This window comes from Netta rufina (genome assembly GCF_964035555.1).
Source record: "Netta rufina genome assembly, chromosome: 12".
NCBI lineage: Eukaryota > Metazoa > Chordata > Aves > Anseriformes > Anatidae > Netta > Netta rufina.
In genome coordinates, this window is record NC_140135.1 from 20,434,098 (window position 1) to 20,462,008 (window position 27,911).

Sequence of the window (27,911 nt, forward strand, 5' to 3'; positions counted from 1 at the left end):
GGGGTTTTGTTTTTTTTTGGGGAGGGGGACACACGGCGGAGCTCGGCCGGGCTGAGGAGATGATGGCGGCCGGGGCCGTTGCGTTCAAATCGGCGCGGCGGGGCGGGGCGGCCAAAGGCATGGCGGCGCGTCACGGCGGGGCGGGCAAGGGGAGGGAGATGAGGGGAAGGGAGGAGAGGAGAGCAGAGAGAGAGGCGCCATGGAGGCCCGGCTGCCCTACGACGACTTCCCGGTGGTGTTCCTGCCGCCCTACGAGAGCCCCCCAGCATGGGTGCCGCCGCACGAGGTGGGGGGGACGCGGGGATGGAGGCAGCGAGGGGCTGGGGGCAGCGGGGGGCTGCTGCTGCTGCCTCACCCCTCTCCTCTTCTCTCTCCTTTTCTCCCTTCTCTTCTCCCCCTCACAGCGGCTCTACCACCCCGACTACAACAACGAGCTCACGCAGTTCCTGCCCCGCACCGTCGTCCTCAAGAAGCCGCCCGGGGCGCAGGTAGGACCCCCCCAGGGACCCCCTCATCCTCCTCAAATCCCCTCCCCGGGAGCTGAGGGGGAGAGGGGTGAGGGGGGCGAGGAGCTCCCTGCCACGAGCAGGGAGCTGTTGCTGTGTGCTATGGGTGGTGTGTGCCTTGTCTTGCAGCTGGGCTTCAATATTCGTGGAGGGAAGGCCTCGCAGCTGGGCATCTTCATCTCCAAGGTGTGTCCCATGGGTGCTGTGGGGACTGGCACAGGTCCTGTGTGTGTCTCCCGGCCCCTTCCCCTCGTGAACGTGCTTCACGGGCACGGTGAAGGGTCCTGGGGCCAGGCAGCCTCTCCCGTGTGGGAAGGGAGCTGCGGTGCTGAGCGAGCACGCAGCCGGAGCTGCTGCCTCTGCCCTGCCCTTCGCAGGTGATCCCCGACTCGGACGCGCACCGAGCTGGGCTGCAGGAAGGGGACCAGGTGCTGTCCGTGAACGACGTGGATTTCCAGGACATCGAGCACAGCAAGGTGAGCACGTCTGCGCCTCAGCGTGCTCTCGTCGTCCCAGCAGGACGAGGGGAAGCGGTGCGCACCCCAACATCACTCTGCCTCTCAGCTGACAGCACCACGTAACTGATGCGCTGCTCTTTCCTATCCTCAGCCCTCCCTGGTCACTGATCAGCTCTTTCCATTTTCAGGCTGTGGAGATCTTGAAGACAGCCCGTGAAATCACCATGCGAGTGCGTTACTTCCCCTACAGTAAGTGCCTGCCGGCTCCGAGTCTGCTCACCTTGCAGCATTTCTCCCTGGGAAGCAGACCGCCATGCATCCTGGCCCGTCTGCCTGATCTCTGTCTTGAAGGATTTTTAAATATTGTCAAAATGAGAAAAAATTACCAAATTTTTAACTCTTGGTTGCTGAATACATAATGCCCAGAGATACCGGGGGGAAAGGAGGGAGGAAGGTCAAGGGAAGCCAGACAAGGATTCTTCATAAAATGGAAACTGATCCTTAAATGAAAGTGAAGGAAATTAAGGTGCAAGGGAAGGGAGGACTTCAAAGCAAACTTTTTTTCTACGTGTCCTAAAATAACTTGACACAATGGCTGGGATGGAAATGTGCTATTTTAAAACCAGCTCATCTTAGCTAATTCCCCCTCACTGTTGACAGTCACCATCGACAAACACTTCTACCCTTTCAGCCTTGCCTTCTCTCTCTCTTGCAGATTACCAGAGACAGAAGGAAAGAACTGTTCACTAGTAGGCAGCTGTCTGCTGGGTCCTCTCCAGAGCGGCTGTCCTGCAAGAAAAACTCTCCACTCCCTTTCCTCAACATCTGAGATGCCGTGTCAAATTTCAGCTGTCACTGGAGGCACAACTGCACGGGCCTCGGCTCTGCTTCCTGCTCGGAGGACACCGCAGAGCCTGTTTAGCTGGAAGACGGATGAGGCTTCAGTCTGTACTCCTTCAGCTGGGTGGGGAAACAAGCTGATGGTGCTGCTGTGGAAGTGGGTACCAGTGGACAGCTTGTCCAGCACGATCTGTGCTTCTCTTCTAGTAGGATGTAACTGAAAGGAGTGCTCGGCAGGTTCTGCATCCAGCTTTTGTTGCTAGGATGTAAGGCTGGGTCTGAGCGTGCTGGAGCAGAGCATGGCCTTAGTCCTCCAAGAGAGCAGCCTGTTCCCTTCTCTGGTGACATGAAATCCTTTCCCTCTCCACTGTCCTACCTCTGCTCTACACTCCTGGGTTTGCTTGGGACATAAATGGGAGTGAAATCCAGGCAAACTCAATGCACATCTCTAGCTGCACTCGTCTCCAAGGCATGCGTGTACCGTGTCACTGCTTAACGACCCCTGTGGGACAGGACCAGGACACTTGGAGCACATTCCTAAACTGCAGTGACACACAGCCAGCTTCCCTCCCACATGGTGCTTGTGTTAAGGGTTTCACTTGCTGGACTTGCTTCCTTCTCTTGGCACAGCCCTGTCCCTTCCAGGTGCTCCCATCAGAACTCCCTGCTACTTGGAGGTAAACTTCTCCCTTTTTCCTCAGCCATCTCCTCTCCTGCTGGGACAATTCCCCCTCCTGCTGCTGAAGGGGTGGGGTGGCAGCTGTCCTGCTGAGAAAGGGGAGGAAGCCTGCTGGGCCCTGTGCTGGGAGAGCACAGCTGAAAACTTCGGGGTTATCAGCAAAGCTGGGTGCAGGTTGGGGTAGTATCACCTTGTAAATGGTATCAGGACAGCCCTCGCTCTGGCCTTCTCCGCGGTGTTTTCCACTTACCTGTAATAACTGAAATAATAAAACTAGTACAGCAGCCAGGCTTGCCTCATTCCTACTCAGGAGGTCTCGGGAGGATTCGTTGCCACCCTCAGCACTGCCCCAAGGAAATGCCCGGCTCGGCTGAGACAAAGGTTGGCTCCAGTTGGCCTTGCAGCCTGCAGGAGGAAGCTGTGGGACCTGTGCCAGGTGCAACTCACTCACCGGGGTGTTTCTGCACTGGCTGCGATGGAAGTCGGCCCGTGATTACTCTGCAGTGGTGTTACAGCACTGGCAGGAGGAGGAAGGGCTGCAATATGGGGTTTTGTCTGTGGTGGCACCAAAGCGCCTCAAGTTGAGGCAGGAGCAGCAACCCTAAAGCAGCTCCAGCTCTGCCGTAGCTCAAACACGGGGGGATAAAGTTGGGCCAGTACAATTAGATATGCTAGGGAAAAAAATATGTAAGAAAAATAAAACCAACAGTTTTTCTGCCAGGGAAAGCAGCAGCCAGGAGCACCCCCAACACCAGCCTAAGAAGGTCAACTGAGAGATCTTCCACGAGCCCTGTCTGTCTCCTGGCTCCCACCAGTTTTGCAGCACCCACACGTCTCTTGGGGAGGAGGAAGGGTCAGGCCGGCAGCGCTGGGGCCTCGCCGGGGGGAGCTGCAGGCAGCCTGGCCCTGCCCAGCGGCAGCACCACGACATGGCCCCGACTGGAAGGAGCAGATTCTTCTCCAGGACCATCCAGGGTTTAAGTAGCTTTAATTAATTGACAGAGCAGTGGCAGAGGCCACGAGCAGCCTCGCTCTGTCAATGAGTAACTCCCCAGCCATTAAATCAGCCCAGCAGAGGTACAGCACCCGGCTCGACCTCTTGGAGCAGCAGTGGCAGCCCCAGGACAGGCTGTGTCCCAAGACCAGGCGGGTGCAGCCCGCTCGTGGCAGAAAAGGCCACAAACATGGGGATTTTTGTGTAAAATCTCCCTGTCCGCCCCCCACACCTCATTGTAACCCACTAGACTGAGCAGCACCACGAGCAGCATCAGTTCTCCGCGCCGCCGTGCTCGCCGCTCTCGTCCTTCGCCTCGGCCAGGCCGCTCTCGTCGATGTCGTCCAGCGAGGCAGCGTGCTGCAGCGCCAGCGCCGACAGCGCCAGCTCGGGAAGCTCGTTCTGCTCGGGGTACAGCCAGGGCTTCACATTCACGCCGTGCTGCTGCTTCCAGGCAGGGTACTGCACGCAGGCCTTGTGCAGTCTCTTCAACATCTGCTCCGAAGCACGGAAGCACAGTGGGGACAATGGTGGAAGCTGAGAGCTTGGCACTTTTCCCACCTAGCCCCCACCCCACAGCTCCGTGCTCCAGCCAGGCACTGGGCACACGCCCCTGGAAATTTGGAAGCGCTCCGCTCACCTGCGGCACCAGGTACTGCGAAACTTTATTCACGACCCATTTTGGCAGCGACCCTGATGGATTGGGGGGAGGAAAAACAGAGGTTAGCGTGCCAGGGAAGGGCCGTGCTCCTCCCAGCGTCAGCACCAACACACGCCAGGGGGGCTGTGGAGCAGAGGAGGGCCACGTTACGTGGCTGCCCCCTGAATTCCAGGCAGGATTTCAGGAATTCGGAGCAGGATTGGTGTCAGCACCCCGAGGCCAGCAGCAGCGGTTACCTTTCGGATCCACCTGTGCCAGGTAGGTGAGCCTGCAGCTGCTGGGCCCGGTGGGGCGCACCAGGTACCCCATGAGGAGCGCGACCGCCCTGACCAGGTCCTTGCGCGGAGGATATTTCTGTGCAGGCACAGCAGGCCGTCAGGCGCCATCCTCCACCCTCCCAGCCCTCTCCCTCTCTGTTTTGGCACTGAATACACCGAGCAACGAGGCTGGAGGAGCTGCCTCGGGCTGAGGACTCGGCCAGGAATTAGCCCCTACCTGCGAGGGGCTCTGGGGGTCCCGGTTTATCCCGGGTGGGATCTCAGGGCCAGCCCGGCCCCCCCCAGCACTCACCGGGTGCTTGACCGAGAAGCTGATGATGGCGTGACAGCCGTCCTTGACCTGCCAGGCCCGCAGTGTCACCACGTCCCTGTTCTTTAAGGGCTTTGGGCATCGCCCTAGACAAGGGGGGGAAGAAAAAGGAAGCTGCTTCCCGTGCCCCAGCAGCGTGCGGGGCTCACAGCCACTGCAGGGGCTTCTGCCCTGCCCGAGCACCCTCTGGAGCCGGTGTCCCTGTGCCCATCACCAGCCCAATTCTCGTGGCAGTGACCCTGAGCCATGCCCCAAACAGAAGCAGGACGGGCCCCATGAGAGGCTCCAGCAGCGGAGGGCCCCACTCACAGGCGTAGTAGCTCACGTTGGCGTTGGCGGCCACCCGGGCGATGTCGTGGCTGGCGATGACGTTGGTGTCCCACTGGCGGCGGTACTCGCCGTCCTGCAGCACGTCGTACACCGTCCCCGCCGCCACCTCGGGGATGTCGATGCGGCACTGCGGGGAGCACCCAGAGCTCAGGGGCCGGGCTCTGCCCACCCACCCCGGTGCCACTGCCGCCCGCGGCGCCCACCTTCAGCTGGTGCACGGTGCAGCCCGGTGGCGGCGGCTCCAGGCAGACGGCGAGGCCGCCGCAGTCCCGTTGCCAGTCGCCGTCCTGGCAGCGCTGCTGGAAGGCGTGGAAGGCATCGGCGTCGGGTACCAGCACCCGCTCCATGCGGGGCACCCGCTCCTTGTGCCGGGACAGAGCTCGGAGCCCCGGCCTCCACCCTCCTCCGGGCTGGCCCCCTCTGTGCCCGCCCCCAGCGGCCGCCCCGAGCCCCGGCTGGCTCGGGAAGCAGGAGAGAGGAGGCGTTGGTGAAATAACTTTATTTAGTGTGATACACGGCTGTGGTCAGACAGTCCATACTCAGAGTAATAGTCACACTTACTTGGCTAACAGCTAGGAGACAGCAGGGCCGGACACACACTCAATATAATACACATCCATAGAGAAGATAGCGGGAAGTGAACTATTTTATTTCACTAGTTACCCCCCCCCGTTACTTACGGTCCCTCCCCTCCCTCCCCCCAGGTCCGTGACTCAGAACAATACGAGAGCAGGGGCCGCGCACGCCTGCCCGTGAGAAAGAAGGGGAGAGCAAAACCTGTTCTACGGCAGACAGACACACCGACAAACATCAGCAATTCCCACACGACAGGAGTATGTACAGAGAGGGGGCCGAGCTCCCCGCCGGGGCACCAAGGACCCGGCTGGGACGGCGGGTAAGGAGGGGAGAGGGGGGGACACTCCAGAGTGAAATGGGAAGCCACATCCCAGCTTCCTCCTGCAGCCGGCTCATGTGGAGGGGAAGGGACGCAGCTGGGAGGCACCCGCAGCTCCTCCAGCTCCCGGGCCAAGGCTGCCCCTTCCCCTCCGTCCCCAGCCCGCAGGTTTCAAAGTGCACACGCTGTGTCAGTGACCGACCAGGCATCGTGCTGGGGGAGTGTCACCAACCCGCCAAACACCGCGAGGGGGTCATGCCCTGAGCACCCAGTGCCTCCTGCTCCTGCCCACCAGCAGCCCCGACACAGGCCGGCTGAGAAAAGGGACAGGGAATGGCTTACAGCCGTCTGGCTGCTTCGTTCTCCTCTCTGTCAACGGACAAACCTCCTGACTTCTGGAGCAGACGGAAGGGGGGGATAGAAAACAAACGCACAAACCCACAAGAAAGGTTTCTGAAGAGCTCTACTAACATTGTTGGAAACCAGGGGTAGAGAGCTGGGGGAAGAGCGAGGTATTTCCCAACCCTGGAGGTCCAGAAGCGACACCAAAACGCACTTCAGCAGCGTACATTCCTCTAGCCGTGCCTGGTAACAAGTCCCTGCTACCACCGGTCTGTTTTGGCAATGTCACAGCTTACCATGATTCCCAAAGTGACGTGTCTAGTAGCCCCCACCCCCCTGTAAGTCTACTACAAAAGCAGAAGCAGCTGTGTGTGATTTCATCAAGCAGCAACCTAGGTACAAAAGCAGAAAAGCTATCACTGGCCTTCACTTTGCTGGGGCTCTCCCAGCGTCCGAGAAGCAACTCTGAGGTTGTGTGAGTGTGAACAGGACGGAGAGGAGGAAAGGAACCTGAAAGGCATCCGTGACACCCGGGGCAGGTGTTGCTCCTGCAGCGATGGACCCCACAGAGCTGCTTCCTTCGCCGTTGGCAGCCAGGAGCCCACAAACCACCCTGAGGATCTCTCCCCACCCGGCCTCGTGCTGCGAAGCCTCTGCACCCACTTCCTCCCCCACATCTGACAGCCAGCACTCACCAAGCACCAGCAGCCTCCAGATGGGAAGGTATTCCCACTGAAGGGAGCGCCCTGCGGGGTGGCTCTGCTACGCAAACGGGAGCAACAAGGTCGAAGCTATGAGTCTGGGGGCTGCCGGGGCTCTGTGTCGCGAGGGGCTGAGCGTAGGGCAAAACTCGGAAGTCGTGAGCAAGAGTTAGCCAAGATCATCCACAGAAAGGAGAAACCGAGGAGCTAGCGCTGCGTGCGCCCTGCGGGAAGCAAAAGCCTAGAACCGGGTAACCTGTGCTGTCCAGAGAGGCAAGGCCAAGTCAGCCGGACTGGTTTAGAAGGAGCAGCCTTGAAACAGAGGAAGTGGGGATGCAGGACAGACGTGGCTGGAGTGGACAGGGAGCTAGTTAAGATGCAAGGCAGTGAAGGAAGGTGGACAACCCACCCCCAAGCTTTGTTCTTGTTTTCCCTAACTCGGTGGCTTTTCCACAGCATTCACAAGATACATCTGAGCAGACAGGCTCGAGGTGGAGGAGGGAGGGAGAGGAAGAGAGAGAGGAAGAGAGAGTGTAAAGGGCACCACAGTGCCAAAGTGCACCAACATAAAAAATAACCCAAAATAAAAGACAGGACACTCATTCTGCACTCAAGGCTCATACCATGCAGTAAGAGGGGCGGCCGGGGCTGCTCCCCACCAGTAAACAGGGAGTTCGCTCGCTTAGTAGGTTGGTTTTCAGCCCACAGGAGGGTTGCCTAGGCAATGAGCAGTGATGTTCTTCCGTGAGACTGGCCGGTCGGGGAACGTGCTGCTTCAGAGCGGGCCTGTTAGCAGGAGCAGCCGCTCTCCGTGACTGGCTGCTCAGGAGGTTTCTCTAGTTTGATGTCGATCACTGAAGGGGACGGGTTAAGGAAATCACCCGTCTCGAGGGAAATGAAATAAAAACCAAGAGCTAGAGAACAGAGAACTCCAGCAGTATCTGAAAATGCTGCCAGCTGCCCTGGAGCTGTGGAGCTGAGCAGGACACATCCTGGCTGCACAGGGTTAGGCGCAACACCAGGGGACTGGGTATGTCAAACCCATTTAGAGCACAGAGCCCAGCTGGACCTGTCTGCACACACAACAGCCCTGTGCAAAGAAAGGAAAATATTACAGTATTTTAAATCCGTGTGAGCTTTACTCCAAGTTTAAGTGGAGTGCTCACGCTTCTAATATTTATCTACATTTATATAGAAACTACAATTGATGGGCACAGGTAAACACCACACCACATGGTTTCAGCCATGTGTCTGCAAAACCCCAGCAAAAGCCAACCCCACAATGTGCAAAAATAAGCCCGTAAGCCCAATCTGACCAAAGGTAACTGCCAAACCCTGTGACAGCAGGAGATCTGCTGATGAGAAAACAAGGATACTGTCTTCTTTGCTCTTCTCTGGTGTGCTGTCCATCCCGGGTAAGGCAGCAGCCACACGACGGAAAAGCTGAAAAATAGCAATAGGTAAGCGAGAAGCTCGTCAGAAAGAAATGCATGTTAGAACAAAACATTGCTCTGCAGCAGATCTGAGAATTGAACAAATACGTTTTTCCACAAGAAACCCAACAGGCTTGGTTAAACAAATGAAGTTATGGACTGCCTGCAGAGCAGGTGGTTTATGTTTCTCTGTTCCTAACTGAGGTGAACATGGAGTTCTTCTTCAACAGAAACAGTTCTTCTAGGGGTGCACGGAAGAACTCCCTCCTGCACTCGGTAAGCAAGTCAGAGGCTACAATTTCCCATTTCCAGACTCAGCTGCTTTTGCACACAGCAATGTCACAGTGCTGTACCTGGGACTGCTGACAAACCTTTGGTCTGTTGGGAGGTTGCTCAAGAAGTCTATGGAATAAGTAAGGTTTTACAGCTGACCTTTCAGTTCAGTCCTGCTGTGAGCTGGCTCAAGTGAGCTGCACATAAGCTACTACGGATATGCTAGAGCTGGGAATGACTAGCGTATCCCCAGAAAAACAGAAAATGGTTTTGCATAATTTTTTCTAGTCAGTGCTTAGAGCTCCTCCTGCTGACATTAACGAAGCAGCAAACAATACAGACACCATGAGGCAGGCGGTGAAAAATGCTGCAAAGATCTTTCATTTAAAGAACTAGAGGAATCATCTGATGGTGATGATTTTTCCTCCCAGTAGCTCGGCAGGGGCTTTTCATCCACATCTCCAAATTGCATTACTTGGAAAATCAAGCCACTGAGGCACGAACAAGCCGCTGCCATCAGTACCTGCCCTTAACAATCTTAGCCACAGAAATTCTCACTGCAAACACCCACTAAGCAAATAAAGCAACAGTAAATTAGAACCAAAGGTTAAAGTGGATTATATCCAGAACAGCTCAAAGAAACAAAACCAAAGTCTCCTAATCCCACTGTCAGGTTCTCCCAGCCAGCTGGTGTGCAGCAAACTAGGAAGTGCGTATCCCAGCCAGGAGCTTCCTGACACCAACCATGCTGGTGCTTTCTGACGATACCCAGGCCTCACAGCTGCCTTATCCTTCAAGTTCTGTCGTGCTTCAGAGCAATTTCTGAACCAGGGGTGAATGGCCTCACGAGTTTACAGCAAGAAGCATTGTGCACAAATCAAAAGACAAGAAATTTTCTTTAAACGTATAAAAAATGTGGGCTTACTGTTATTTTTTTTTTAATGTAAGGGTAGTTGAAGACTGCAACAGGTTGCCTGGAGAGATGGAGTCACCATCTGTTGAAATATTCCAGACCCAAGTGGAGGCAGTTCTGGGCAGCCTGCTCTAGCTGACTCCACTAGGAGCATGAAGGCTGGCCTAGATGATCTCCAGAGACCCCTTCCAACCCCAATCCTTCCATGGTTTCTCTCTGCAGCTTGCCAACAGAGCCAGGAACCTCCACTCTAGTGCATCAGCACATGCTATTACCCTGCCTGATGTCAACAGCAATTTTAGACAACAGTGCATTACCGGTTAACAAAAGCAAAGGAAACACACAGAATTGTGTTTGACAGGCAGCACTAAGCAGTGACATTCCTGCTGCTCAGCACACGCTGCTTTTAGATTCTCCTTCCTTTCAAGGCGAGTTAAGCTTCCTTTGCTTTAACAGGGGATTGTTGAGACAACAGGAAGGAAGCTTCCACTAGGAAAAGCAGCAGCACTGACTGCTGGGCAAGAAGCGTTTCGGGGCCTGGCAATAAAGAATACAGGCATCTGGGGGAATACAAGCCCTAAGCAGCATTAATCCTCCCACAGAGCAGACAGGGAAGCACACATTTCCTGTCTATAAAACAGAACATTGCTCTACCTGTTTCACATTGTATCCAGTCTTTGCACTCGTCTCGATAAACATCACATTCAGCTCTTTGGCTCTCTGTTCACCTTCTTCCGTAGTGATTTGCCTGGATAAAGGTGCAAACAGAAGCAGAAAGACAAAAAGGAAAATCAGACAGGAGGAATTAGAGATACGTGACTGAAACGCTGGCAGTGCAGGGCCTCTTCACCACCCCTTACAACAGAGCACAGCCCACAGATGGAGACCTCGGGACCTCTGAGTCTTTAGGACCCCTGGGTTCTCCAGCTAAGACAGAAACAACCTCAGGAAAGTTACTCAGGGAACACCTGGACTCAGGACTGTTAATAAAGGACGTTCAGCACAGGATGAAGTTTGTGTGGTACACCCGAGGCTCATTCACAGCATCCTGAAGGGAAAGCAGAATCCCCAGCAGCTGCACCTGCTGCAGAATGCAGTTCCCCAAAAGTCACCAGAAGGGAACTCTACGAGATTACAGAACAACATCAGAAAGGCTCCAGCAGCAAGTGCAACGGCAAGAGCTGTGCTGCTGCGTGTGAGCCAGCACCTGGAAATGCTCTGACCAACACCCTGTACATACCTGGTGGACATTACATCCTGCTTTAGCACTGGTTTCAACATACATCATAGTCAGTTCTTGGGCTTTGCTCTCACCCTCCTCTACAGAAACCTGTCTACAGCAACGAGAACAAATCACAGGAAAGAAAAACCAAACCAAACCAAAAAACGACAGTTCAAAAATGGTAAGAAACAAAAACTGCAGGGAAAAAACAAAAACCAAACAGCTACAAACTGAAGCAACATTAGTAGGAGAGAAAAACTGAACAGGCTACACCAAATGAAAGCAGCCCTATTCTGAATTCAGCTTCCTGGCACCAGAACTTCACTTGCATCATCACTTGGTTGTTACCACAGGGTGAATGGTTTCCAATTCGCTCTTTTTTGTTTTTCCCCAAAGATGTGCTGAGGCTCAAGCTGATCCTGTGGCTTTGTCCAGCTTTAAGAGGCCCAGCATTTCAGCCTGCCACAGATCTAACTTTCTCTCTGGTCAAGGCAAAGTGGTTTCTTTTAACAATAGCTGAATACACGCCCTAATTCCGCACTCATGCCTAGACCAGGACGACTGACACTTACATCAAACTCCTAAAATAGGAATTTTTAGTGCTACACGAAGCCCAGCTGTTACTATTTTTCACACAGGTTTCTGGTATTTTTATCTGTGTGGCAGTGCTGGGCCAGCTGTCCTGTGCACACACTCCACCTCTGAACCACCTGGGAATACATCAAGGCAGAAATTACCCCACTGGCTTTTCCAGTTCCAAAAGAAAATGGGGCGTGATGTAAAGCAGCGCCGTGGTTTAACCCAGCCAGCAGCTAAACACCACACAGCCGTGCGCTCACCCTCTCTGGGGTGGGGGAGAGAAACGGGAAAGTGAATCCCATGAGGTGAGATAGAGACAGTTTGTTAAGACAGGAAAATAATAGTAACAAAAATAATACTAACAGCAATGATGATAATAGTACTGCTACGAATTTGTGTACAAACACGTGCACCTTGTGCACCTGGCCAACAAACAGAGCTGTCTCAAGGACAACATCCCAGATTTTGTTCAGTTGCTTTTGTGAGCTGACCTAAGAGCCCAGACTGCTCTGAGTTCTTGCTGCCTGGGTCTCCTAATCCAAATTGGCTCCATACATTTATTGCATTTCTGATGCTCTGAGGCACCAGGCTTCCCCCAACATTTCTGGCACGCAAGGCACAGGTTACTTAGAACAACCTCCACTGGAACTGGGAAAAGCAAAATACACATCAAGGCTGAGGTGGTCTGCGTGGTGCACACAGGACAGGTTTCACCACGTGTCATCAGCGCAGAGCCTGCACAGCACTCAGCAAAAGCTTCCCGTTATCTTTTTCCCCACTGACTCGAACCACCTGTCAGTTTTAGTACTGTCTGTGCTCTTCCTGCTTTGCAAACTAAAAACTGACAGCATGACTCGCGCAGAGACAAAGGGCAAAAAGCATCTCCCAACACCACGTTGTGCAGCCAGGGATGCTGCCTGTGGTCTCACACAGGCATTTGCAAAACACCAAAAACCCAAAGAAAAACCAAATCCAAAATACATTCTGAAGCAGTATTTACACATCAGGAGTGAGCGAAGCAAGCTTTAGAATTAGAAATGTGACAGCATCCAAAATGAAACAACCAGACTCCTGTTAGGCCCATCATGCCAAGGAGAGCAAACAAGCAGGCAACTGAGATATTAGGGCAGGATTTTTTTTGAAGAGAACAGCTTTTTAAGGTGTTATCTTTTGAACAGAAGTGTCTCATGACCGGGCAAAGAATAAGGTTTTGATTTTAAGAGACTCCACTTTGCTATGAGATCCGTGTATTTCCCAGTTGTGCTTTTCTGACATGTTCTCTTTTGCACCAGGTAAAAATTCCTCATCACTTCAACGCTTCGTATATCCCTGATACACAAACCACACCTTTAGGAACAGCTGGGGTGTGTGAAACCCTTTAAAGTATTGGGACTGCGAGCAGTTGTGTGGCTTACACCGACTGCCCTTTGCCAACTACCAGTGAAGCTGACCGCTGAAATGAGAAATCTTCCTTATCTACAGTATTACTTATGGCTGCATAAAGAAGGAAAATCTCTGAAAACATTAATCAAGTTTTGTTAATTCAGCAATCAAGAAATGATTCTGAAAAGCCGAAGCGCAGACCTGCAGCCCTGTAAGAATCTATTCCATTGGCTCTGTTAGCTGAAGCAGCACTCCAGGATTGGTTTTAAAAGCAGAATGCTTTACAACATGTCCTAAAACACGGAATCCATGTGATTTTAAGAGTCTAATTAACTTTATGTCTCTCAGGAAAGTCTGCTTTTGCTGATCTAGTTTCCTCTCACACCTCCAACATCACAGTCGGTGTCACATTACGGCATGCAATTTATGTTCAGAGATCAACCTTTTAGACTGATAATGGGAATATTTCATGCTGCACCTTGTAACATGAGGAAACTTCACTATGATCTTACAGCTGCACACTCAGGAAGAGTCACATTCACACGACCAGGGAAAAAAAGGTAAATTCCCTTGGTTTTGCAAGGCATCTTTTTGATCTGAGCTAAGTTTTATCTCCGCATGCAAAGAAAAAGCAGCTGGTCAGCTCCTTGCTTTTCCTGGTGAGGGCAGTGAGGCCGCCAGCTCCCCTCCATTACCTCTTGTCGGCCAGGTCAGTTTTGTTCCCCACCAACATGATGATGACATCGCTGCCCCTCTCTGTCCGAACGTCATCGATCCACTTGGAGGTCTGCTGGAAAGAGTTCAAGTCTGCGGGGAGGAAACAGAGGGGAAAGCTAAGGACAAAGCCTGTTTTAAGCGAGGGAGAACACTTATGAAACTAACTACACCTGCATGCGGGTGCTCTCGAGGTGTCCCCGCACCACATACAAACGACCCACAAATCGTTTTCCGCCTGGGCAGAAAACCCAATCGACTTTTTGCAGAACCTGTGGAGGTCACATACTCCTGCTCACATGCGGTACTTCAAATAAGGAGACAGCGAAGCAGCACTCACTTGTAATGTCATACACTACCACAGCAATAGTGGAGTCGCGGATGTAGCTGGGAATGAGACTGCGGAACCGCTCCTGGCCTGCTGTGTCCCAGAGCTGCAGCCGAACCTGCTGGTACCAGGCCAGGGAGAGCAGAGAGAGAGCGCAGGAGAGAAAAGAAAGGAGGAAACTGTCCTTTAGAGAAAAGGCCATTGCTACAGTTAACTGCATGCAGCTCAGGCTGACCTTGCAACCCAACTCCGAATATGCAAACAGCACACAACTTGGCTCTTCTGCTTTTGTTTGTAGGCAACGTGCTTTCCTCACCTCCTTTGCCTGCCTAGAGGTTCTCCCACTCCCTCAGCCGTGGCACTCTGAGGAGCTGAAGGCTGTGACTCGCACCTCCAGCCGCTGCTGCCAGGGGTAGCAGGCATGCAACACGGAGCTGACCTTCCCAGGCTACCCAGGATTATTTACGGGGTACGTACGGGGTCTCCACAGAACTCCCAGCCCCCCATGACATCAAATCTGAGACTGAAGCTCTTTGGGGCAGCTCCTGCATGGCAGACACGCAGCTCCCCCAGCCCTGACACCAAGCAGCACAACAGCACCGAGTGGCCAGAAGATGGTGGTGTCCGTGGCAGTGCCATTTCCACGCAGGGTTAAGGCAGTCGCTACCTTCAGGTCCCGCAGAAGCAATGCTGCAGTGCAGGCATCACACAGGACACGGGGCTCTCCCTGACAGGGGCAAGGTTATGAATCAAGTACCAAATGCTCTGATAGTTTCACCTCCAGAGCCACAGCTACACCCAGACTGAGCTGCTGGTTATTTCACTCATGCCTGGTTATTTCTCCTCTTTCACCCTTTTCATCTTCTAACCTCTGGGAGCAGCCGGTGCACATACGGGACAGCAATAACCATCACTGCGCCCACGTGGTGCTGCGCCCTGCCTACTTGAAGCACCAGCAGCCAAAAAACGCCCAACTACCCCACTGAATGCCCAACAAAAGCTTTCAGCAGTTGGCAGCGATGCCATTTCTTCAGGAGCTGTTACCCCACGGAGCTGGCTGCGTGAGCAGCGCCACACTGCCAGAAATCCAGCAGAAAGCAGCCACAAGTTTCACAGGTGGGCAGGTGCTGCTTCCATACTGGTTCCCTGCTGCATTTCATGGCTTGGTTAGGTGTTCAGGGGTAGGAAGGAGCCTGCAGGGCACTGGCTACAAGGGAGCAGAAGCTTCAGAAGGACCAGTGAGTAGTTTGCTTATAAGAGAAATTTGAATAGATGCTGGGCAGGGCACGTGTCTGCAAAACGTCTTGCTACAAGCAGATTGCAAACATCGAGGCATCCCCACGGCTGCCCTGGGACTTCAGGAAGGTGAGGGCTTACCGTTGAAGCAATTAGCTCCTGGGTCTGAAGGCAGCACTGATTGCAGGAGCAAAGTCAGGGCTCTGCCCTACCCCTGGAAACTCAGGGTGCTGACCTGCAAGCACTGGGCCAGCTTTACAGCAGTGCTGGCAGAACGGATTGATGCTAACGCCTGCTTCAGGCTCTTGCCTTCAGATTTCGCAGTGAGGATCCCTGTGGAGACCCCAGGACATCACTGCTACACCAGAAAATTTACCCTGGTGGTGATTTAAATGCTCCAACCCTCAGTCTCACCATCAAAAAGGCAGCTAGAGGAAGTACCACAGACTGGTGAGGAACTGGCCCTGGCAATCCTCTTGTAGTCAAAGAAAAATTATGTGAGGGAAGTCCTGCAAGTACCACGCGGGCTCCCCTGAAGGGAACCAAGGAATTACCTGCAATATTCCTGAGGTCTGTCATTTCTAGAAGTTCACATGTGCCCATTTTGGAGGAAAACCCATAAATAACCCTCTCACACATGACAGTGTGCACGAACACACTGCTGGTCTGGAAGGAGGAGAGTCCTCAGCCAAGCCTTAACGGAGTCTCCCTAAGGAACGAGGTCACTGCTTGGCTGAGCTGCCCCAGCTGCAGCGTGGGGTTTCCACCACTGATCATCCCACAGGCCACTCGCACTTTGGGATGCCCAAAAATTAACAACAACTAAACATTTTTTTTTATTTTTCTTTTTTCCCAGCCCACCAGACGCTAGCCAGCAGTTTCTCTCTAGTTAGAGCACTTTGGCAGGTACCTGAGTATGCCACATAGGACTGTCCCTGTTGTGCCCTACCACGACCAGCGCTGAGTTAGAGGACTATTTGAGGTTCTAAAATACAGTTATGTTAAACAAAACGCACATGCACAGCTCTTCAGAGCGGAAGGAAACTGTTCTCCTAATCCTGCCGGCCACCATTATTGTGCCCTCGAAGCACGAGCCTGGTCCCTCGCTGACACAAGCAAACTAAAAGCCTCTTAGTGGCTGAGATCGGAACAAAAAGCAGTAACAAGAAAAAATGAAATTATCTGAAAAGATCAGACCATTACCGAGGCACAATGAGATCAGCTATCACTTCATTATTTTTGACATGTCTGGAAGCCATTAAGAACAGCCTAGACCGTGGCAAAATTTTCCCACCTGCCTGGATAAATAGCATCCTATAGCTGCCACAACAGCGGGGAGGAAAAGCTGCTGACCCAGGCAGCCTGCTGCTCTGTCTCACCCAGACCCCTTCCCAGCACATAAATCATCCCGTGCACATCCCAAAAGATGAGTTTTACATTATTTTGCACCGTGCCACAAATCCTCCTCGAGTCAGGCACTCAAGCTCTAGGACTGGAGCAGCGCCCATGTCATTATTTCGTGCAGTGATTAATCTCACACAGGCTGTTATTATGTTAAGCATTTCTGTTGACGAAGTGAAACAACCCCCCTGATCATAAGGACATGCTATAACCTCGATTTGGGGCAGAATGGAGCTGGGCCAGAGGTTTGTGGGGCTTTTATTTGTTTTTAAATCTTCAGTTTTTTCTTTCCTTTGTTCACTGGTATGAACCCAGTCTAGCTATGTGTGCTGATACTGTAGCTTAATTGAAAAAGACAGATCAAGCGGAGTCAGAAACCAAGTTATAATGAAATAATTCTATTCATATCTACTACTTAAATGCTGCTGCCAGGAGTTACAGACAATTCCCCTTTAAGGTTGTTTATTCTTTAGAAATGATGGTGGCTGTGTCTCTCTGAAAAGCCCTCTGGTGACTCGGATGAACTGCCAGCTCCATTCTTCAATGAAATGGGAGGCTGGAACCCTCACAAGGCACAGCACAGCTTCCATTTCAATGGGTGTTGCAATTTGCTGCTTTGCCCAATCCGACAGGATTTCATTTGTTTGCCATCTGAGGTTCCTCGTACTACCTCTCTAGTTACCCGGAGCGGAGAGGACTTGGGAGGTTTAAAACTAAACAGAAAAAGTAAAAAGCTTTCCAAATTCTACTAATCCCCTTTTACTCCGGTTGTTAAAGACACGCAGTCACAATCCCTGCTCGCCCCTCTGCTGCTCCTCTGCCTCCCACAGCCTGAGCTTTGACCAGACCAGAGTTAAAGGATTCCCTAGGTTGGGGATGACGAGATGCAGTTAGCAGTGCCTGTGGGGGAGGATGCTCACGTAGCTACAGTGCTGGGGCCTGCCTTAACTCCCTTCACACACCATCACCGCTTCCAACGCATACCAGGCACCCGTGAAAAGCAAGGCCCCTGCAGCCACTCGGGCTCAATACCTACTTGCAACGTCAAAGACAATGACAGCCACAGCAGAGTCACGGATGTAGCTGGGAATGAGGCTGCGGAACCTCTCCTGGCCGGCTGTGTCCCACAGCTGCAGCCTGATCTGGGAAACGGAAAAGTGCAGGGGAAGAGGGAAAGGAAGGAGCAGGAAAATGGAAAACAAAACCGAAACTCAAGTGAAATGAAAAGAAAAAAAGAAAAAAAAAACAAAACTGCAAGGCAAAAACAACGCAACAAAAGGAAAGTTAAAACGGAACAGAAGTGTGAAGAGAGCCACCGAAACCTCCACCTGTGCTCAGCTCAGCCTAACACCTCAGAGAAATCTCCCCTTCCACGAGCCCATTAATAACTCGCAGGCACGAACACATTCTTCCACTTCATCAGAAACCCAAGATAGCCCGAAAACACCTCCCAGAGGTGTGGGCACTCCTGGTTGTCAGGAGCCCATCACCCAGCCGCCAGTTTGATTACTCTGCTGGAAAGCCCGATGTGAAGTGCTCGAACATGGCAGCGGGTGCGAGCCAGGACAGCAACCACCCTCTGGACTGGCTCATCTCCTGCTGAAACCCACCCATCTGGGACTAAACTGGGAGGGGAGGAAGCGCTCTGCTTCCAAGCATGGTGTGGCTGTAACGTGGAGCCACCAGCCTGTCAGGAGCAGGGATGGGGCTCCTCACGGCCCCGGTAGCACCACAGCTCCCTGGGCACTAATTACACGCCAGAAACACCACACCACGGTCACGCTCTGGGGAAAGCTACTCAGAGAGAGCTCTGGGTGTTACAGACACACAGAACCCGGCTCACATCGCTTTGTTCCTTCTGCTGGCCAGTGCACGCTGCCCAGCCCATCCTGAGAGCTGGGGGATCAGCACAGGTTGAATTTTGGGATATAGCATTGAGTGTAAAGGCTTATCAAGTGTGTCGAAGCATCTGCTGCAGTTAGAGGCTTCGCCTTCTTCATCTCATTTGCACTACTGCAAAATCCAACACGAGCCCCAGCTGAGAAACTCTTTCAAAGCCTGAATTTTCCTGGTTTTCCTCCCTCCCCTTACCCCCGTTCAGCAGCTCTGTTACTCTGTCGGGCTTTACGGGCTCTGCAGCCCCCTGTACCTGCACTCCCAACATCTTCTCCCCCTGCTAACAATGCTGGAGAACATTATCCAAGTAGCTTCTCTCAAACAAAGGCTGAACAAGGTCTCTTCTAGCAGCAGATCACTGGTAAGGTGGGGCAGAAGCACTCTCGAATCTCACTATGCACAGGGATGAGACTTCTTCAGAAGCAACAGACCCCAAGCAAAGAGGACCTCCACCGCACCACCCGCCCTTCCCTCCTCCCAACGGCTTCCTTCTTCTCAGCCAGATATAAAATTAGCAAAAGGAAAAGATCTAGCAAAACTTGAGCTAGCAAAAAGACAAATACTGCAGGACAGGAGAGGGATGTGAGGGGTCTCTTTATGCAAGCTAAATGCAGAATTGCTTTACTAACAGGAAGGCAAAACTGCGTTACAAACGGAGCCTTTCTACCAGAGGAACTGTGCCACCGCTGCTTATCCTGAGCGACTTCAGGACTCGGAGCCACCTGGGGCGTGCCCATGCCCATTTCCACTGCCAGCCCCAGAGGCAGAGCTGCAAATTCTGGGAGCAAACCACGCCTCGGGCAGGCAGGTGCAGCAGACAGCTGGCTCCCCAGGGAGAGGGGCACGAGCTCGCCCCCGTTTTACACGAAGGGATTTGACTTCATTCTGGAGGTTTTCTCTCTTAGTAAGCAGCAGAAATGGGAGACTGGGTCAGGCTCAGCCAAGGCTGCCGGGGGATTTCAGCAGTGCTGAAGGAGCGGGCAGGCAGAGCCGCACGCCCAGCACCTGCGGTTGCTGTGCTCTCACCCGGCCGCCTCACTCACCGTGCGATCCTCGAGATACATCGTTTTGGACAGGAAATCAATCCCGATGGTTGCCTGAAAAAGAAGAAAAGCATCAGCAACTGCAAGTCGCCTCCCAGCATCTGCACATCAGATCTTTCCACACGATCTCTAAAAAACGCTCCCCAGCTTGTAATTAAGCTGTTGGAGTCGTTTGCATTCAATAGAGGTGATGCAAACAAAGCCATCGAGGCATCTCCACCATCTTCACCTCCCGTTATCCTCCCAACACCTCCAAACCACACCAGAGCCCAATTTTGCCTCTCAGACACTCAGGCATCTTAACTCAGATCCTCTCTCTCCCGTCATCTCCCTCTGGCTCACAGCAATCCAGCCTGCTAAGACTTCTCTGATTAGAAATACCCAGAAGCTGGAACAAGTTACATAAATTGTGAGCAATGTGCTGAGACCTAAAAAGTAACAGTGATTCAGGGCTTTCCGATCGAGAGCACGCCTCCTTCGCAGCGACAATCAGAAGCTTCGTTTCCCAGGCAGCTCTTCCTGCCAGCCTCCTTCCATTCATGTTTCCGTCGCTGTACAGCAATTCCCGTGCAGAAACATTTACAGAAACTTACTGAGAATTAAACATCCCCAGGCATTTAAACCAAGCAGGCGTCCCAGCCCCCCCCCACCCCCCATTTCAGTATTTTAGGCCATCCCCAGACACAACACTGCCCTGATGTGTCCTGGAAGGGCTCCACTAGAACGTGAACCACCTGACAGCACAACAGACCTCAACCATCAATTTCTGTCCTTAGCACCCATTTCTAGGTGCCTTATTCTCTGCAGCCCAGGCACAATTTACAACAACTACGGTGACAAGATAAACCCACTGCAGCGCCCTGCAAGAGGCAGGAATAAAAGAACCACGCAGAAAGCACAAGATCCAGCTTCAGTAAGTGCCTTGTCCTCCAGAAAACCACCTTCTCTTTTCACAGCCAGCTTAAAATGACTCCAATCTGAGCCAGCAACTCCTCCTGGTCTACACTAAAACAAAACACCAGTTTTGTCTTCCTTAAAGGTATTTGCTACTCCCTCAAATACCACTAAGTGCTTTTGATGCAACTCGCTCTTCCCCAAATCTTCAGGCCTCCTACACATCCTCAGCTTTTCAGCCTGAAGCCTCTCCATCCCTACCCTACTCCCTCCCTGCCAAAATTCCCCTGGCTTTTTCTATCTATAGCCTTTCAGTTGAAGAAAAAAAAAAAAAAAAAAAAAAAGAGAGAGAGAGAGAGAGAATACACCGTGCTGACATCTTGTGGATCCAGCTCTGCGCTCTGGACTCAACTATTCCTGTTGAAATGGAAAAGTCTATAATGATGAAAGAGACCAAAAGCTATCGTAAGCACATTTTTCTCTTATTGTCTCTCTCCATTTCCTGATGCTTCACGTCCATCTTCAGTCACCCTCCCCATTGTCTTCTCTGTTCTCTGACCCCACAAACCACCGTTTCTCCCCGTTTTCCTCAAGTTTCTCAAACAGCCAGGCAGGATTTAAACCTCACTGCTCTTTTGTACACCACATTTCCTGGTAATACACAAGATCTTTGGGCTGAACCACGAGGTCTCATCTACATTTCAAGGCACATTACCACCTCAGAAACGACACCGAGCTGACATCTCCTGCAGAGCTGCCTTTGCCCTAACGGCTCCCCCAGGAGCTCGCTGAGGAGCGGGGAGGAGAGGCACTCATGCAGAAGCGGCCGCACCACGTACCTGGTAAGTATTGTCGAAACTGTCATACATAAACCTGGTGATCAGAGAGGTCTTCCCCACTATAAAAGAAGAGGGAAAAATTACTTCCAAGCAGCAGAGGGAAAAAATAACTGCTGCTGGGGCAGGTGACGTGCCGGGAGCACCGGTCACCAGAAGCACGCTGCCGGAGGAAAGCTGTTCCCCGGGCACTGGCTCCTGGCATTTTGTGAATAATTTCCCAGCTGGTGATTTTGCAAAAGAGCACTAGGCCAAACGAACCCACAAAAGTGAAAAATGAATGACGATGAAAACTCAGTGCTGAGGTGTGCTGCGATGCGTGTGACAGTTATCTGCTTGCTCTGAGCCAGCAGCAAACCTGCTTTGTTATTCACATTTTCCCACTTATGTAACCACCAAACCCAGGGGTTCTGGAGGCAAACAGCAGAACCCAGCACGGGGATGCAACGTGGGCGCTCTTCAGCTGCCTCTGGCTCCACAGAAGGGCAACGTTTACGACTTGGATTTCAGACGTTACAAACTTTATTCGGAACGAGGTTTTTGATACACAGTAAACTTTGACAGCTCGCTTAAAAAGTTTAAATTTACGTATTCAAATACCGCCTAGAGACAAGGGGCAGAAGGGAGAGGAGCGGGAACCGAAGATCAGACCTCGGGTTCTCTCCCAGGGAGGGGGGAGGAGGCCAAGGGAAATACAAAGGGCGCGGGGAGAGGAGAAAAAGGGAATAAATCGCCGCTTGACGGGAGGCTGTCACGCTCGCGCCTCGCTACGGTTGCCAGGGCCCGGACAGCTCCTGGAAACCCCCCGGGGACCTGCAGCCGGCCGGTAACCGGGGGGCGACGGCAACGGGGCGGGATCGGAACGAGGCCACCCGGAGCCGCGGCCCGCCCGTGGGCCGAGCCAGGTGGCGGGGGGGCGAGGGGGATGCACGACGGGGCCGCCGCAGCCCGGCAGCGCCTCCCCGCCCGGTAACGGCCCCCCGAGGCCTTGCCCCGCCCGCCGCCTCGCTCACCGCTCTGCTCGCCCAGGAAGACGAGCTTGAATTTCCGCAGCGGGTTCCCGAAGTCGCCGCCGCTGCCGGGGCCGGACATGGCGGCGGGGCTGGGGCTGGGGCTGGGGCTGGGGCTGGGCCTGGGCCGGGAGCGAGGAGGAGCCGGAGCCGCAGCCGCCGCCGAGCGCTCGCCGCCACCGCCGCCCCGCCCGCGTCACTTCCGCCGCCGACGCGCTGACGTCACGACGCCGGGCGAGGGGAGGGGGGCGGGCACGGCGGAGAGGGGGGCGTGGTCAGAGCGGGAGGGGGGCGTGGCCACGGTGGGGGGCGGGAGGGCCCAAGATGGCGGCGGGGGGGCGTGGCCACAGCGGGGAGGGGGCCGTCATGGCGGGGGGGTCCCAAGATGGCGGCTGGGGGGGGTCTCAAGATGGCGGCGGGAGCTCAGCTCTCCTCCTTGTCCGCCTCCTCCTTGTCCTCGTCGTCGTCCCGCTCGCCCTTGAGGCGCTGCCGGGCGAACTCCTCGATGACGATGTCCTCCTCGCTGCAAGGCACGGGCACGGCAACGCTCAGCCCCGCCGCCCCCGGCCCCCCGGGGATGGGGGTTAAGGAGAAAGGGCAGCGGGGCTCGGTTACCTCCTGTCAGCGCGCAGCGGGGCCGGGCGGCGAAGGGGAAAAGAAAGAAGCGAAGGAAGAAAGAAAGAGCGAAAAGAAAGGAGTCAAAAATGGGGCCGGGGCAACGGGGTGGCTCCACGGGGAAGGCGAAGCCAGGGGGTGCCCCCCAGAAAGCCACCCTCCGCCGGGCAGCCCCGGGCTGCCAGACCCCAAATCCTGGCTCTCAGATCCCGTCACAGTGTTAAACACACTCACACACAACCACACCCCACAAATCTGGGAGGCAACGCTGGGCATGGGGCTGGAAGAACGGGCTCGTGACCCCGATCCTCACGCCCATGCTGCCACAGCGGGTGTCACACTGCTGGGTGTCACCCCGCTGTGACACTGCCACAGGTTTGGGTGTTTTGTCCAAGCACACTGCGACACAGCCACAAATGTGGGTGTTTTATCCAAGCACACTCTGACACGGCCACAAATTTGGGTGTTTATCCAAGCACACTGTGACAAGGGCACAGATTTGGGTGTTTATCCAAGCACACGGTGACAAGGGCACAGATTTGGGTGTTTTGTCCAAGCACACTGTGACACGGCCACAAATTTGGGTGTTTTGTCCAAGCACACTGCGACACAGCCACAAATTTGGGTGTTTTATCCAAGCACACTCTGACACGGCCACAAATTTGGGTGTTTATCCAAGCACATGGTGACAAGAGCACAGATTTGGGTGTTTTGTCCAAGCACACTGTGACACGGCCACAAATGTGGGTGTTTTGTCCAAGCACACTGTGACACGGCTACAAATTTAGGTGGTTTGTCCCAGCACACCTCCGCAGTCCCACACTGCTCAGTGATGGCTGCACAAGGTTCGTGTCCCCCCTGCTTACCTTGGCTTGTCTGCAGTCCGTTTATGAGCGCACAGCACGGCGAGGCAGGGGTGGAAAGAGACAAACATGCAGGTTCACGCAGCAGTGGCCCTCAGGAGACATCCCTTAATGCTCGGGTGCTTTTCTAGACAGACACTCGGACGGGTGGCAGCGGGGGCAGAGCTGCTCCCCCCGTGCTCAGGATAGTGGGGTGACTGCTGTGTGAAACCCAGCAGCGGCTGGGTTCCCGTGGGAAGCACGGAGGAGTTTGGGGAGGATTAGGGAAGAACAGGGACTGTTCATTGTGGTGTGGCTGAAGCGAAGGCCCGCTGGCTCATTCTGTGGAGCACCTCGCCTAACCTTTGGGGCTGCCCCGTGCCATCACTGCTACCAGCTCCCATCTGAACGGGATCTGCCTTTTCCTCCCGGGTGCTCTCGCTGCGTCCCAGGTGCCACTTACCGTCCGCAGGCTTCGGGTGCATCAGGATGACGGGCAGCTCAACGCCAACGTCGCTGGAAGGGAAAGCTCTTCTTTCAGTGAATGCCCCCAGCACCACACTCAGCACGGGCCCTGAGCACCACACCGTGCTGGTGCTGAGGGCTTGGCCCCACAAGCACCTCCCTGCTTACCTGGAAGTGAGATCCCCCAGGATGCTGCTCCACAGAGAGAAGGGACAGAAAGCAGCCAAGGAAAGGAGGGGAGATGTTAGAGTTTGCTTTGAGATCAGCTAGAAGATGCTTTAGCATGGATGAAGGGCAGTGGTAATGGGGCTGGAGGGGACCAAGGGGACTCAGCTGCCCCCACAGCCACGGGGAGCAGGGGATGTCCCTGAACCTCACCCTCCTCGGGACACCACCAGGTTGACCTTCACTTTGTAGGACACCAGGATCCCCAGCACCTCCTTGTCCATGCCGGGCCTCAGGCTAGGAGAGAGAGCAGGAAGATGCCACCATCCCTTCTAGCCCTGTGACAGCTCCCGGGGCTGCCTCCATGCCCCAACTGGTGTGGGGTGCACCGGGGTTAGTGGGGAGGGACAGCACAACGTGGCAGCCAAAGAGGGAGGAGGGATGGCCAAAAACAAAACTTCTGGAGGCCACTTCATCTCCCTGAGCAGGGATTTCTCCCGGTACAAGCCCGGCTCTTACATGGTGGTGGAGGCCAGGTTGGTGTCCTCGTGCTTGAGCTTGCCATCCAGAGCCAGGCCTCGCTTCTCGCGGTTGGCCGAGAGCGTGGGGGTGACGGAGTAGGTTTTGGAGAAGGTGGAGTTGGCTGCCACGTTCTCGCTGGAAAGGGGCAGGAGAGGAGAGCTCAGGGCCAGCAGCACCCTGCTGGGTGCTCAGCGCCACGCCAGGGCAGGGCAGGGCCCCCTTCCTGCCCCATCCTCCCCGCCGCAGCTGTCTGGGCTCATTTCCTCCTTTTGTTCCTTTCTACAACCACTTCTTTTTTTTTTTTTTTACCCCCCACCTTTGCTCTGTCCCTCCTCTTTTTCAGGGGCCCAGGGGCCTTGCCTGACTGCAGCTGGCCTCAAGATGCAAAATGGGGAGAGGAAGCAGCCTGGGGACAGCTGTGTGCCTTCCCCCAGGGACATCCCCGAGCTTGTGCTGGGGGGCTCGGTGTCCACAGCCTTCCTTCTCCTCTGCTTCCTCAGCATCTGCTTTTCTAACACTGATTTCTTTTTTTTTTGCTGCCCGCTTTAAAACCACCGTCACCACCCACTCCTCGTTCGCTTCCTCCCTCTTCTCCCCCGTGCCACGCTGCCTGCCAGATCTTTTTTGCTCACTTGATCTCCTCCATGCACACGGTCTTCGTGTATTTATCCAGCGAGTAGAGAACCACGTCCGTGATCTGATCCACTGAGGCAGACGAGAGGGAGCAGCGTCGGTGTGGTGGCAGGGGCCTGGGCACGCATTCCCCATCCCCGACACCAGCACAGCGGGCACCAGGACGTGCCCCTCGCACTCGCTCTCACCTGAGATCTTAATTTTCTTCACAATCTTGTTGGTGGTGTTGTTGATGTTGACAGTCACGTTGATGGGGTCTCCGTGGTAGTAGATCTGCAGTCAGAAGAGAGCCGGTGACGTGGCCAGCCAGCGGGGCTGGGGACAGAGACGTCCCGGTCCCCATTTCTGGGGGTGCTCGTGGTGGCACGAGGCAGGGGATGGCCCCTGTGCTGACCTCCCTGTCCAGGGAGGCCTCGAGGTGCAGGGGCTTGTCAGACATCATGAACTGCCGGGTGGTCTCCGATTTGGGCGCGGGGCCTGTTTTCATGGGTGCAAACTGGATCTTGCGGATGACCAGGCGCACCGAGTTCCTGCGGGGCGAGAAACCACCGCTGCCAGACACCCCCACGCACAGGGGGACAGACACGGGGCTTGTCTTTGGGGGCATCCCAGTTCCTCTAGTCACACCATGCAACCTACAGCCTGCTTTTAGGGTGGGGAGGGTGCAAGCAGGGGACCAGCGCCCATCCTACGGGCAAAGCCCCCAGTCCGTGTGTGCCACGGCACAGCCTTGGCCCAGCCCTGAGCTGGCCACCCCAAAACGGTCTGGTTGTTCAGTTTTAGGCCACGGGGAAGTAAAGGGTTCCCCCGCAAATACCTCTTGTGGATCTTCTCCTCCAGGTTTTCAGCACAGAACCCTTTCACCTCGAAGTCCACGCCGCAGGCCTGGGGGCACACGTCGGGTTACAAAGCAGGGGGGGCTCTGAGCTGCCCGAGGTTTGGGCTTGTTCCCCTCCTTCCTCCATCGCATCCCGGGAGATCCCAGCCCCAAATCCCCCTGCCCCTTCCCTCCAACCCTCACCCCACCTCCCGGCCACCTCCCCACGACTTGGGGACACGGGTTGGGGACAGCATCTGACCTTCCCCACATCGTCTGGTCCCGGCTGGAGGGTGACCGAGCAGGGCAAGTTGGTGGCAACCTGGGCAGGAGAGGGAAGGAGCAGATAAAGGACGTGCCCCAAGGTGAGCCCCGGAGCCGTGGCGATGGGGAGGAGCAGCCCCTACCTCGAAGGTGAAGGGGTACGCGTTCTCGCCGAGCTTCTTCATCAGCTTCTCCTGCAGAGGGGTGAGGGTTTTGGGCACCTGGTCGGGCACCGGAGGGAAGATCTGCGTGGTCAGGACATAGAGGTCCTTCCTGAAGGTCAGCCCGATAACGTCGAGGTCGTCCCGGCCGTAGCGGAAGGCGCAAGTCAGCGTCACGTAAACTGGGGCCGCCGCGGGGGTGCCGGGAAGGCAAGGGTTGGGAAAGGAGGGAGGAAAGAGGAGCTGTGTTTATATCTCGTTGGCATTAAAAGCCGGTTATCTACAGCAATGTGACCGTGTTAAAGATCTGGCCCCAAGCACAGAGCTAACGAGATCCATCGCATCTGTCTTCAAGGCACGGGCAACTTCAGAGCTTTTGTCCCTGCCCCTTAATACCTTTTCTGTCCTTCAGGTACTCCGGGTCGATCAGGCAGACGCCATCTGCAAATAAGCAAAAAGGAAGGGGCAGAGAGCTCGGCACGGCAGCGGGAGAGAAGATCCTTGTAATAATATTGTGCTTTTTAAGGGCAAAACCGTCTGCTCATCGGCTGGGAGGGAGCTGCCTGTCATGGGGACGGTGGCACTCCCTTGAGCATCCCCCCCAGCAGTGCTTGTTTGCAAAGGGCTTTTATCTTTAAAGGTATTTCTTTTCAGGTATTTGTAGGAAAGTGCTGGGATTTTGAGCATGCGGGGACCCCACTCACCCACAGAGTCCACGGACTCCACGTGGTCCACGAAGTCCCTCTTCCCCAGGTAGATGGAAAGCTAGGGGAGCACGTGGCGAGAGGGAACAGGTTAGTGACTGCCATCCAACTGCCCCGAATTCCCAAGCCCCGGGTTGTGTTGCAGAGCTCGCTGACCCTGCAGGCACCGACGGTGTGGGACCAGGCACCACATTTAAGGGGTCACGTAGGGGGTTTCAAAACACTCCCTTTGAGAAGTGAGCCCACTGGTGGCACCAGGACAGGCAGAGAGAAATCGGGAGGTTTCCAAGGGAAGGAACACCCAGACCGTGTCCCCCCACCCACACCGGGGGCGGCCCTGTAGGTCCTGTAGGTCCTCACCTTCCCGTTGGGGCTCGTCTTCTTGAACACCCTGCGGGGAAAACACACACACGGAGAGGTTGGGATGGCCACGGCGAGCCTGGGGCAAGAGGAGCGTCCCCAGGAGCCGCAGCGGGGACATCACAGCCCCTACAGACACTCACTTTGCTCCATCTGCCATTTTAAGTCAGCTGCCGCGCGGCTCGGACCTGCGGGGAGAAAAAGGGGG

At 54.6% G+C, this 27,911-nt stretch overlaps 4 protein-coding genes across 8 annotated transcripts; 1 reads left to right on the plus strand and 3 right to left on the minus strand.

The window, feature by feature from the left end:
• Positions 1 to 181: 181 nt before the first annotated feature.
• On the plus strand, positions 182 to 2,713 carry PDZD11 (PDZ domain containing 11). 2 transcript variants are annotated; one of them, XR_014618794.1, is made up of 7 exons: positions 182 to 286; positions 405 to 488; positions 636 to 692; positions 884 to 982; positions 1,153 to 1,213; positions 1,680 to 2,481; positions 2,587 to 2,698. XR_014618794.1 is itself a non-coding variant. In XM_084294034.1 (6 exons), exons 1-6 carry the CDS (start codon positions 200 to 202, stop codon positions 1,712 to 1,714), a joined length of 423 nt encoding a protein of 140 aa, XP_084150160.1. In that variant the 5' UTR covers positions 182 to 199; the 3' UTR covers positions 1,715 to 2,713. The 2 variants fall into 2 exon arrangements, 1 of the variants encoding a protein (XP_084150160.1); XM_084294034.1 differs by having other exon boundaries at positions 1,680 to 2,713.
• A 1,037-nt stretch (positions 2,714 to 3,750) lies between these two features.
• Positions 3,751 to 5,403, minus strand: LOC311213943 (START domain-containing protein 10-like; the record flags this gene model as incomplete). Its single annotated transcript, XM_084294280.1, has 6 exons — positions 3,751 to 3,972; positions 4,118 to 4,170; positions 4,375 to 4,492; positions 4,709 to 4,812; positions 5,036 to 5,183; positions 5,230 to 5,403. The coding sequence occupies 6 exons, from the start codon at positions 5,401 to 5,403 to the stop codon at positions 3,751 to 3,753; spliced, it is 819 nt and encodes a 272-aa protein (XP_084150406.1).
• A 357-nt stretch (positions 5,404 to 5,760) lies between these two features.
• On the minus strand, positions 5,761 to 22,341 carry RAB41 (RAB41, member RAS oncogene family). 4 transcript variants are annotated; one of them, XM_084294021.1, is made up of 9 exons: positions 22,159 to 22,294; positions 21,149 to 21,207; positions 19,416 to 19,469; positions 17,513 to 17,618; positions 13,852 to 13,957; positions 13,493 to 13,604; positions 10,268 to 10,361; positions 8,371 to 8,437; positions 5,761 to 7,848 (listed from the first exon to the last, which is right to left on the minus strand). In XM_084294021.1, exons 2-9 carry the CDS (start codon positions 21,172 to 21,174, stop codon positions 7,784 to 7,786), a joined length of 630 nt encoding a protein of 209 aa, XP_084150147.1. In that variant the 5' UTR covers positions 21,175 to 21,207; positions 22,159 to 22,294; the 3' UTR covers positions 5,761 to 7,783. The 4 variants fall into 4 exon arrangements, 3 of the variants coding, with proteins under 3 accessions (XP_084150147.1, XP_084150145.1, XP_084150146.1); XM_084294019.1 differs by lacking the exon at positions 17,513 to 17,618 and having other exon boundaries at positions 22,159 to 22,341; XM_084294020.1 differs by lacking the exon at positions 13,852 to 13,957 and having other exon boundaries at positions 22,159 to 22,341.
• A 237-nt stretch (positions 22,342 to 22,578) lies between these two features.
• On the minus strand, positions 22,579 to 27,863 carry ARR3 (arrestin 3; the record flags this gene model as incomplete). The annotated part of the gene is made up of 15 exons (XM_084293847.1): positions 22,579 to 22,678; positions 24,072 to 24,128; positions 24,246 to 24,269; positions 24,456 to 24,539; positions 24,762 to 24,899; positions 25,397 to 25,469; positions 25,586 to 25,670; positions 25,792 to 25,927; positions 26,215 to 26,282; positions 26,477 to 26,536; positions 26,622 to 26,821; positions 27,036 to 27,080; positions 27,344 to 27,404; positions 27,704 to 27,734; positions 27,847 to 27,863. The coding sequence occupies 15 exons, from the start codon at positions 27,861 to 27,863 to the stop codon at positions 22,579 to 22,581; spliced, it is 1,179 nt and encodes a 392-aa protein (XP_084149973.1).
• Between the last annotated feature and the right edge of the window lie 48 nt (positions 27,864 to 27,911).